The sequence below is a fragment of the Coffea arabica genome, chromosome 2c, assembly GCF_036785885.1.
Source record: "Coffea arabica cultivar ET-39 chromosome 2c, Coffea Arabica ET-39 HiFi, whole genome shotgun sequence".
NCBI classification, from domain to species: domain Eukaryota; kingdom Viridiplantae; phylum Streptophyta; class Magnoliopsida; order Gentianales; family Rubiaceae; genus Coffea; species Coffea arabica.
The window spans coordinates 70,009,483-70,021,569 of record NC_092312.1 but is presented as its reverse complement, the minus strand read 5'-3'; the positions used below and the strand labels follow the sequence as shown (position 1 = coordinate 70,021,569).

The window sequence follows — 12,087 nt, the reverse complement described above, 5'->3', positions numbered from 1 at the left end:
GCAGCTGTATTGACTCACTGTTCGTATTTCTCTCTGCATTACCACTGTGCCATCTCACCCCCTGTAGTCACTTACAGATGGGATGTACATTGCCTTACCTTGACGTCTCCCCCTTTCAGAGACCATCCAAATGAGTTTTACTGCGAGATTTGTGAAGAAGAACTGCATCCCAAGCATTGGCTCTATCACTGCAACGAATGCGATCAATCTTTTCATCTTTCTTGCATCCCTGGACTCGGTGAGGATCGTTTTATCAAGTTCGGAAAGACACTTGAAGTCGGCGATCACCAACACCTTCTCACATCAGTCAGGAAGAGCCGATGCAAGTCCTCCCTTACAAATGTGCTTGTGATGTACCCCCTAATCCATTTAGCCGTGATCGTGTCGGAAACGTCGTGGTTCTTGTCATCCGACTTTGGCAGACTTGACTCCGACGAGTCATAACAGGAACGGAGCTTGCCGATCCGATACCTTTTTAGTTACATGACGTGTGTGGGAGCTTTCTTTTGGGATTTTCTTCTCTTTTTTCTTTCTTCTTTTTTGTTAAAATGGTGAGTTTTCCTTGTGTTTTGAAGATAAAATAAAGTTTTTTTTTTAAAATTTTATAATTACCAGAAGAGTCCCGGCTAAACTTGCTGTAGCACCGGAAGAGCCATTTCCTCTACTCTGAAGAAGACGAGTCCTCTCTGTTTTATGAGTATCGAATTTACACCATTAGGCCAAGATTTCACTCTATTTACTAAGAATGCTATATTATTTTATTTTAGTCGTGTTACGATTCCTATGAAGACCATGGTTCGAAGTCTCGGCCGATAGGCCGAGTCGTCTCGGTTTCGGCCCCTACCGATACGATACCATGACGAAACGATACCATAACGAAACGATACCGAAATACTTGACTCGCCGAGAAATCGGTCGAGTCGTCACCGCGACGAATTGACTCGGCCGAGTCACTCCGAGTTATTCCGAGTCAAGACGAGAAATCAGCCGAGTCACACCGTAACGGATTGACTTGGCCGTTTCTTTTGCTATTTTTTAATTATTTTTATTTAGCATACTTTTTTATATTATTAACAATTTTTAGAATATTAAATACTTTAAAATTTGCGTCTCACCGAGACCGCGACTGATATGGAACGTTCCGGACCGCGCTTTCAACTTTACATATGTTCATCAGCTTATAGTATAAATTACCATCATCTTTAGTCTTGATTTCTCGTGATCCATCTTTAAAGGGGCCTATTTAGCTCTAATCTAATCTAATCTGGATGGTGCTTTTTACTCATTGAAATAGAAGCCTTATGGCCACCTTTCTCCTAAACGATTACTCCAGTCGTAACCATAATTTTCCCATCTGCAATGGCGTATATTAGCACAATCATGATATTGGCTGAAGGTGTCGAAGTCTAATTCTTCACTCTAGTCTAAGTTCTTACTTTCACTAAAATTGATAAAGAAGCTGATTATATACATTTAAACCCAAAAAAAAAAAAAAAAGAAAAAGAGAGAGAGGTGATAATACCATATAACCTATAAGACATGATCCAGAGACAACGAATTATCAACACATTTGGGTACCGGTCTCATGAGTCCAAAGAATAACCCTATATATATGATTCAAATCAAAACAAAAATGCCATTAAAATAATTACATCTCAAAATCTTGTATTCTATAAGCCCTTCGTAACTGCATCTGGGCTTATTCCACCCAAAATTTGACCTGTACATCAAAAAATACAATCATATCATACTACTAGCACATATAAAAGCTAAACTACAGGCTACAAATTGAACAAAAGAATGCAATTTTCTCTCTTCTTCTTCTTCTTCTTCTTCTTCTTCTTCTTTTCCCTGCTTTCCCTGTCGGCGCCTTTCTCATCACAAATTCCCATTTAAAGGAAGCGTGCAGCATGACAAAAATTTTACTCAATATCCGACCACGCTATTTACCAAGTTCTTTTCTGTCAATGGGCAAACCTCCCTAAACCAATTCAAACTTTTGATGGAAAAGAGAGAGACAGTGAACACCTCTCGTGAATGAAAGGAACTGAGCTTCCATCATATACTTTGGGGTTCTCATCCGTTGACAAGCAAAGGCGGCAATTTTGGACGATCAGAACTTATTAGATTCACCCACAAATTTGCCAGTTTGAGGAAACACTGTTCTTCGTTCCAAACTACCATTGTCATTCCTAATTATCGCAATCCGAGAGAGAAAACAGAGTCAGATCAATGAACAATGAACAAAATTGATAGTAATAACCTGCAATAAGTTCTATCTATCTACTACAAATAACAACTTAGCCAGCTGCACGAAATCTGGAAATGCAATGTAAACGACCATGTTTCCAAAATTGAACCCTAAATCCCATTGGATTTAGTGGAGATCAAATGTCAAATTTTTTTTATTTTTTTTTAACTCTACAAACACTTACAAATGTCAAATGGCAGAAACTGTGACAAAATTTGTTTACCTGGAGCCACTGTTTGAGGCATAAGTGATAGCCAACACAAGGATTCGTGTTGAATAAAAAACTTATTCTGAAGAGCAAATGCATCAAGATCACAAAGATACTTGATTGAATCCAGCAAGGATGCAAGACTACCATGACCTTTAGCAGGAGTAGAATCTGATATAATTGCTAGGGCTTCTTCAAGGCCTGAAGCAGACCATGAAGAATGACATTGATCTAGGAGTGAATAGATGCTTGATGATTCTACAGGAGTCGACAATATCCACGGTTTATAAAGCTTGGCTGTAGCTCCAAGTAATACAGCAACCCTGTAAATCTCACCAAGGGCGATAACAAATGTTTTACCTGTTATGATAAGCAATGATGTTATCAAATTATGGCACGGAGGACTACAGTATCACATGTGCATGCATATTTTATTCAAGAAAGAAATAGGACATTCTACCATTGGCAACTATTATAACCAAACAGCTTCAATAATAACCTAACAGGTATAGCAAGTAACAACAATATAATACCTTGAGGCTCAGCAAGTATCTGGCTTTGAATATTCTTTTGCAATGACTGCCTCCATAACTGAGCACCATGCTGCAGCTCTTGAGCACAAATGTTAATCATCTTAGACCACACAGAAACATAAGTATGTTGTTCATCCAATGACCCCATCATCAGAATCTTCAGCATTGTTTTCACATGACCTATAAGTTCCATAGCTGATTTAGCATCCTTCTCTACCTATAAACCAAAATATTTCAAAATAATAAATAAAAGTCCAAAAAAAAATGTTGATCTTACTAGCAACAAGTAAATCTCCTTTTTTTATTCGTTTTTCAAAGCTAACAAATTTGACCAAGTCACCCAAGAACAGAAGGAATGCCCAATATGTAATTCAATCTAAAGAAAAGAAGGATCAGTCCAACTTGAGCTCTGCAGGCAGCCTAAAGAAACTGTGCATGCATGCACCATCTAATTTACAACTACTCAAAAGAGCGAAAAAACACATAAATGATTGTGAGGTCATGTCTATATGGCGTCAATAATGACTTGCTCGAAATTGCTTAAAGCAATTTTGTCACATCTCACTTTAGCTGAGGTAACACACTAGCAATCATAAACTTCGTGCAAGATAAACACAATGCTTTTGCTTTTTCTGATGTCTTCTAGCCCTTTTTCATAATGATTCTGACATACTGGACAGAATGTACCGCATAGAATCTTAGGAAGTATACAGACTTTCTGCAGCATATTGCTAATGAATGAACATTAAGTCTTAGAATCTTCCCCAGATATTAATTATGCAAGTTAAATTCATACTGCACCACATTTTTGGTGCAATTCTAAATAATCTCCGCATTTTCAAAATGGAGTATTTTACTCTTACTCATAGAGTTAAAAATCTGAGCAACTTATACATTTACAAAACTAAAAAATGCATGTAGTCCACACGGCCCCACCTCATGAATTCTTTCTTTCTTTAAAATATCCTGCAGTGTGAACTTTCACAGCTTTCGTCAAGTTAGTTAGCTATTGTACATCAACTCCCATTTTAAGAAAAACAAGAAAATACACGCACACACTTGCCATAGATGTCTGAAGAATGTTTCAGATATTCAGGAAGAGAATGCATACCAATGACAGTCTTCTTTGCAAGTCATATTCGGTCTCCAGAACACAAAACCCTGGTTCTTGCAAAACTTCAAGAAAATCATGGAGATTACTCTGACTTTGTGTACTATTACCCAAGTGCTCTTCCTTAATAATAGCATTCGCTTGGCCAAGCTCATCACAAGCCATCTAGAGTATAAAAGAAGCATGATACTTCAGTTGAAAAATAACTAGTTAACAATCACACAGAAAGAGCAAGAAATTAGGAACATAGCAATTATTAACATGAATTCTACTCACAGGTTGAATACAAAAATAGTAAGTTGCATGTGTTAATAATTTGCACCTCAAGAAAGTGATTATAAGGACCAAGATGAGAACCAAAAAGCACCACACTACACAAAGCAAAGGTATGAAAAACAATGGATAAGCTTAAGCTTGATACTGACGTTTACCACTGAAATTAACAAGTATAAATGCAATTAATCCAGTACTGAACAATCACAAGCCTACAAGCTCCAGAAAGTTAACTAACAGCCCTTAAATATACACAAGATAAAGTTGCTGATACTATTAAACTGACCTATCATCACAAAGCAAGCTGTATGAAAGAACTACTTGATATGAGATTGCCTCAAATAACACTGCATGAAAAATACAGTACCTTGGGGCATTCAAACAATAGGAAACACCTCAAACTTTGACCTTTTTATTTTTATTAAACTGACCTATCATCACAAAGCAAGCTGTATGAAAGAACTACTTGATATGAGATTGCCTCAAATAACACTGCATGAAAAATACAGTACCTTGGGCATTCAAACAATAGGAAACACCTCAAACTTCGACCTTTTTATTTTTTCTAGTCCAAGCTTGCTTCTACATTTTGTTCAAAAAAGAAAAGAAAAAAAGAAAATCTCAACACGAACTAACTGAAAAATGCTTCCTCACTGTCCAAAGCTTTTAAAATTGGTATCTTCCACTATTGCTTAACATATAATCTATATGATGATTCACTAAAGTATTCTGTGCCTTCCAAAACCATCCCATGTTGTATGACTGACTTTCCAAATTTAAGTCCTATGAGGAACCAGAAGATGTGATTTTTCCAACCATTAAAGTAAGGGAAAACTAAAGGAGAGGAGAGCTACAGATAACTAAAACTTCACTTCCCAATGCAGCTTCAACCTTTTTCCTAACTGCATCTGATATGATACTTGCTGTTTTCTGTGCATTAGGGCTGCGAACGAACCGAGCTGCTCGCGAGTCGAGCTCGAGCTTGCTCAAGTCAAACTCGAGCTCAAAATATTAAGCTTGTTAGATCGCGAGCAAAGTATATATATATATATATATATATATTTTTTTTTAATAGTATATATATTTTTTTATTTTTTTAATAGTATATATATTTTTTTATTTTTTATTTTAATAGTAAAATTACATATATATCCTTAATATTTTATTATTTATTAAGAAAAAATATTATTTCATTTATTTTTTTAAAAATAAAATAATTATTTTTTATTTTTTTGAGCTCGAGCTCGAGCTTTAAATTGTCAGCTCATCGAGCTCGAGCTCGAGTTCGAGTTCAATAAAAATAAGTTAAGGCTCGCCTTGATTAGACCAAAACTCGACTCGGCTCGGCTCGTTTGCAGCCATACTCTGCATTAACACTACTTCAAAAACAATTCACAGAACCACAGGAACATTGAGTTTTGAGCTCAAATAAGCAAAAGGTTCTTAATTCATTATGGTTACTGAGGCTAAGGAAGATTATGTGGCAGCATTTTGTTACGGAAGGTTGGCACATACATGATAATGCTAACCTCCCACAAAACATTGAAAACAATTTTTCTTGTCTTTCACTGCTTCTGTCTATATATGATATCCTTCTTTCCCCAATCCTGAGGGAAGTGTTCTAAAAAACTTCAACACTAACTGAAGGATGGCTAATGAATAGCAGTGAATCAAGAAATATTGAACAAAGATTATAGATTACAGCACATTTCTCTCTAATGTAATAACTGAAAAGTGCTTTCAACAGACACCATTACAACTAGAAACATGCCAATAACAACTAAACCATACGTACACAGAAAGGCATAGGTAATCCTAGGAAAAGACAATAAATTTACAAAAGCTTCAAATATAACTCGCAATTAAGCAGAGCAATGGAAAGCAACAAAAAACAGTAAAGCTTTCTCTTATGTTGCCATGTTTTTTAACATCAGCAAAACCATCACACTAACCAATTGCAAGCCAAAAAATTCTAAACAGAACATACTACGCTCTTTTTCTATGTCACAATAATGTCATAGTTTGAATGAATAGAATTTCCTTAGCATGCGCCAAGTTCAGAGGAATGGAACATGCAGATAGAATAGTTTTTCGTCACCTTAAGGATGATGATTTAACATGAGTAAAACCAATACTGATTTTGACATACCCAGGTAATTTTTACAAATAAATAGACCCTAGTGCAAGTAAAAACATTGTCCCAGATAAAGAAGTATCATAGCCAACTTTTTACTCCGCATTCATGTATTTTGGAAGGCAATCAGAAAATACTCTTTGTCAACACGGTGCTAGGTGTCAAATAATGCTAGTTGCATTTGTGCAAATAAGGAGATTTTCCCTTCGAATGCTAAAAATAAAGCAAGAGAAATATGCTGAATGAACATCTGGTTCTGAGAACAAATAAAAGTGAAAAAAAATAAGGACAACAATGACCTGAATTTCCTCAATGAGAGCATCAAGGCCTGCATCTTCACCAAAATTAACATCATTTTGAGTTTCCTGATAAAGAGCATAACTTCAGTTAGTTAGACGAAAAGAAACAACGTAAAGGAAAAATGTGCCTCCCACACATGTATAAAAACTCAATAAAGCATGTATATCCCTGTCTAATGCAGGTTGCAAGGATGGGATAGTTCCAGGTACAGACCTTTAGGCTTGCAAGATGGCCTTTAGCTATCAAGGATAACTCGTCTTGTAATTTAGAATAGAAATCCATGAAAATTTGCAGCTTTAGTTTGCCTGAGCTTGTCTGATGCACATCTTCATTTCCAGAAAGAGAAGTCCCCTTATTAGCTTCATTTTGAAAGACAGCATCCTTAAATTCCCAAGAACTGTTATCAACATCTTCAGCAGCAGGTACTAGATTAGAACCAGAGAAAGAGTCTGACAGATGCAACCCATTTACAACTGGGTTTTGCATTGAGCTGACAGAAGAAATTGGCCCAGCTTGGCTGTATAAGTTTGATATAAGATCATTGATAGAGATAGCTGATTTTGTACTATGGCTGTTTCCCTTAGAAGAAGCAGATTGAAACATGAAACTATCATCAGCATTCAAGGAACCATCAGTTTCCAGTTCTTCATCACCAAATATGGACAAGGGCAATGCACCTTTATGATTCTCCAATTCAATGGCATTTTCCTAAAAGACATACAAATTTGATGTCAAACCTAACAAATTTCAGAAAGCTACAGAAGATATCGCATTTATGTAAGTTTTTTAATCAGATTATAAATTACCAATATGGACATTACCATCATTTGCAGGTATTTAAAGTTCAGTGTGGAAAATTACTAGTCTCGAACTCCCACTACACCAAACACTAAGAAAATACACCTGTTCAAATATCATCCTAAAGCAGATCTTTGATTGCTTGAGCTTCATTACCTGTTTCACAAGTGCATTTTCTTCAAATGCTGACCTGAACTCGCTAACTGGCTCACCAGATACAGCATTTTGAATCACAGTAGAATTGTCCTGCAGGTCTACACCATCTGTGAGTTCACTTCTTGAGAATGCATCAAGTTTAGATGCTTCACGTTTAACAATTATGCTAGGCTTTATATCAAAACCACCACCAACTTGACTGAAGTCACCAAAAGTTAGATTTGATGGCGCAAATAAGTCAACTGCTCCATCAGACGCAGAAAAGAAATCAAGTGATCCATTTGAGCCACTTGTAAAACCCGACAAGGATGCATTGATCCTAGAGCTCTCACGCACCTCAGAATCAGCCTTTCAGAAAAAAAAAGATCCAAAGTTAGCTCAACAAACCAATTATAAGTAGTCTGGGAAACCATACAGAATAGAGTAAATTAATTTGAACATAGCCAACTAATAATGTCTTATAAAGCTCAAAGACCAACTTTTTAACCTACATCTGCTTTACTTTTTATTTTTCTGTTTTTTTTGGGTGCTACTTTACTAATCAAAAAGTGAGATATCCCATCAAATCAACCACCTCAGCATCACTTGTGGTAATTACTGAATTAGACTAAGAAATATAATCCATGTTTAACTCTCCCCAGAGTGAAACATGAACTCTCAAGCACTAGTATAGCTTCCATAAATACAATCTACAAACAGGTTGACTGTTAACTGACCTCTTGCAGTAGTCCAGCTCCGGCAAATGCAGCCGTGAAATCCCCAAAATCCTCATCAGATTCAGCAGTTTCAGCGACTGGGTGAGGGTATAGCACAGCCTCGTGGCCTTTCTGATCAATTCTTAGGCATGTATCTGGAGCTAAAGCATTACCTTTGGCTGCAATCGACTTGATATTCGATCCAATATCAAAGCTGTTAGATTTACTGGAAGCTCCACTTGGTGTAGACAACATATCACGAAATCCATTTGACATAGTAAACAAATCAATTGATCTGTTAGTGCCATTTGCACTACCAGACGAGTGTGAGTTTTCCTCCCAAACTTCTTGCACCTCTAATCTAGCCTTCACAGAGAAGAAATCCCAGGTTTAGATCAATCAATGACATATGCCAGTTAGCAAACAAATAGGGATATTTCATCATAAAACCTAGGCAATTTTTCATACAGTAGTTAGCTTTCAGTTTAGAGCAATTCAAAATCCAAGTTTTGTAGTTAAGAGTTTCACTCTTTCTGATGTAACTTGTCATGTAACATAAGGACTACAGAACTTGAAAGTTCCAAGGTATCACACAGAATTTCTTGTCCAACTACTAGTGAATTGTGGATCCTGACAGCACTAACGCCACAGGCTCCTTATATATTTCAAAAGAATTAATCAAGGATGTTTATGCGCTAAACAATATAGATGACCAAAAAATAGCAGTCCAAGGATTTACCTTCTCATTCCCCATCTTAACTTTTGATTCTGCGTATGCATCCTTGAACTCCCATCCATCAGCATCAGCATCATCATCATCCTCACCACCAACAAGTTCTTCATGTCCACCCTTAAAATCAGAGCCCATATTAGCCACCCCGTTTACATTTGAACTCAATCCCTCCAAACTTGACTCCATACCAGATGAATTCAATTTAAATCCATCCAAATTTGAATTCCACCAGCTAAAAGGTGGATTCTCAGTATCTTTTACAGCCAAGTCAATATAATTTAAACGAGACTGAGCATTGTCATTTTCAGCTTTACCATCCAAATTTCTATCGTTCAAATCATATTTAATATCCAAGTCCAAGCTAGACTTTGAACCCAGTCCATTAAAACCAGTATTCCACCCACCAAAATCCAGGTCTAATGCATCCAAACGCAATTGTACTCCGTTAGAACTAGCATTAACCCCATCCTCAGTCTTCATTTCTTGATTCTTACTATCGTTATGACTACTCAAATTCATAAAAGAATCATTATCACTCTTCCTAGCCAGTGATTCTGATTCCAAATTCAAACCATTCAGCATCAAGCTCGAATCTTTCTTGCTCAAATTCAAATCCGAATTCTGATTATACAAACTTGCGATGACATCATAACCAATCGACCCACCTAAATAACCGTTACTCTTAAATCCATTACTAAAAGTATCATTCTTCTTCAGATCAAATTTCGAGTCCTTACCATTAGTACCATGCGGATCACTCACACCAGATCCCTCCACTTCTTCTTCCTTCTCTTCCTCTTCAACATCACCAAATATCGACAGTGGAATAGCCCCTTTCAGCTTCACCCACTGGCTCTCCTTCTTCTCCTCCTCCAATTGGACCCCACCAGATTCTGACCGGGATTGAGTAATGGGGTTTGCCGCGAAGAAATTAAAAGGGTCGAAAGGCTTTGCTGCCGGGGTGTTAATGGAGGACGCATTAGATCCAAGTGGGCTTTCAACAAAATCACCCCATTCATCATCGTCGTCGCCATTGGCGGCTGCAGAGGTGGCGGACGTCGTCGTGGTGGCCATTGTGAATCTTGGGGCGTTGATTTGGTTCAATTGTTGATGATTGGTAGATGGATTATTGTTGAAGGTCGCAAACGTAAAGTCTCCAAAGCTATCGTCGTCGTCGTCCTCCGCCATCTTCGAAGGACTGGTGTGGAGACCCTTTTCTACTTCCGTCCTTTTGATTTCGTTTCTTGGTCGATCGATCGGATTTTCCACTAGTGGAATTTTAGCACTAGTTTGAGAAGAAAGCGCTCTTTTTAGTGCGAATTTTGTTGACGTTGGTCTGGTCCAACCATAGGGTGTCGGCTCCAAAAAGCAATTAGTGGGAGTATTTAATTTCCTAATGCATGTTTAGTGGTATTTATTTATTTTTTATAATACTATTGTAAATATGTTTTCTGATCACTTTTTTATTTTTTCAACTAATTTTTTTATCTCACTTGTATCATATTACGAAAATGTTATAATATTTTAAATATTATAATAATTATTTTAAATAATATTAAATATTTCAAATAACCTCTTATCCGAACACACTCTATTAAGACTTGTTCATGTATGATTATTCATTGAAATCTAGGTTGGATATATTTAGTTTTATGATTTTCTTGTTTACTTTTGCATATAGGTGTTAGATTGTAAATTTTATAGTATATATTAAAATAGTTAAAATCCACGATCAAAGAGTAGTTTGAGGTTTGAACTGGTGTGATTATTCTCTAAATTCACCCTTCACAACCAACTTTTGCAAAATCATCGAAAACAAGCACTCAAATTTTTAGGAAAGTGAAATTAGATCAACAAGACGGGTAAAATACGAATATGAGTATATGTATTTAAATCAAAACTTGATTATACTAAGCAGTTTGTTTAGTTAAAAGTACAAAATTGATAGACTTGGGATAAACAAATTATCCGAAATTAGAATATATAACTGAGTGAAATAATCAATTGAGAACAAGGCATCCATTATTTACTCACTAGGAAAAAAATTGAATTTTTCTCTTTATGATGATTTCTTTTATTTGATCTATTGGGAATTAACCATTTTTTTTAGTGGTTTCAAATCTATAGTTGATATCTTAAGAAAATCTTCTAATGGATCGTTAGCTTTATAGCAATTATCGTATAAAACCATAAGATGTTTTGTATTACCTTCTACAAAACTCATAATTTGATATGATTTCGATCTTAATTGAATAGCACTCAAAATTATTTCTAGAAGAAACTATGGTATTTTATTAATAGCCAATCTGTTAATTTTATATAAGGTGAATTTATGACTGATGATTTGTTCAGGTTTAATTCCATTCAAGATATGAAGCGCTTGAGGGATAATAATGTTGTGAATTTTGTTAACCCTTACTTGCCAAAAGAGAACTATGAGTGGTACACATAAAACCTACACTCACAATTTGATCGCATGAGGGTGTCCAAAAGAGCATAAATGTATAGGAGCATGCATGTTTAAACAATTTGGTATTTTTGAAACTCTTTCCCTATTCGCATTTTGTGCATAGTTTTTTTTGTTATATAAGAATAGTTTGATGGTAGTTTGTTTTTAGGATCTTAGCTAACTTTGATGACAAATCAATGATTGGATTAAGTTTTTCAGGTTTCTAACTATGACCTCGAGATGTTACATTAAAAAAAAAAAAGTGTTAGTGATGGTTCCATTTTTGCATTCTTTTTATAATGGCAAGATTTCGCAGTTATATATACAAAATTATAGTTCTTTGATCCTTTTCCTCTTTTTTTTGTTTGAGATAGCAAGTCAAAAAAAAAAAATTGTAATTCATTTACCGGATGTCAAGTAATGGTGCAATGGAGCAGTTCAAATTC

At 35.9% G+C, this 12,087-nt stretch overlaps 1 protein-coding gene across 1 annotated transcript; it reads right to left on the bottom strand.

Moving 5' to 3' along the window:
- Positions 1-1,586: 1,586 nt before the first annotated feature.
- On the bottom strand, positions 1,587-10,548 carry LOC113727605 (uncharacterized). The gene is made up of 9 exons (XM_027251862.2): positions 9,199-10,548; positions 8,481-8,825; positions 7,765-8,112; positions 7,024-7,518; positions 6,810-6,875; positions 4,104-4,268; positions 2,993-3,209; positions 2,475-2,819; positions 1,587-2,192 (listed from the first exon to the last, which is right to left on the bottom strand). The coding sequence occupies exons 1-9, from the start codon at positions 10,378-10,380 to the stop codon at positions 2,077-2,079; spliced, it is 3,279 nt and encodes a 1,092-aa protein (XP_027107663.2). The 5' UTR covers positions 10,381-10,548; the 3' UTR covers positions 1,587-2,076.
- Between the last annotated feature and the right edge of the window lie 1,539 nt (positions 10,549-12,087).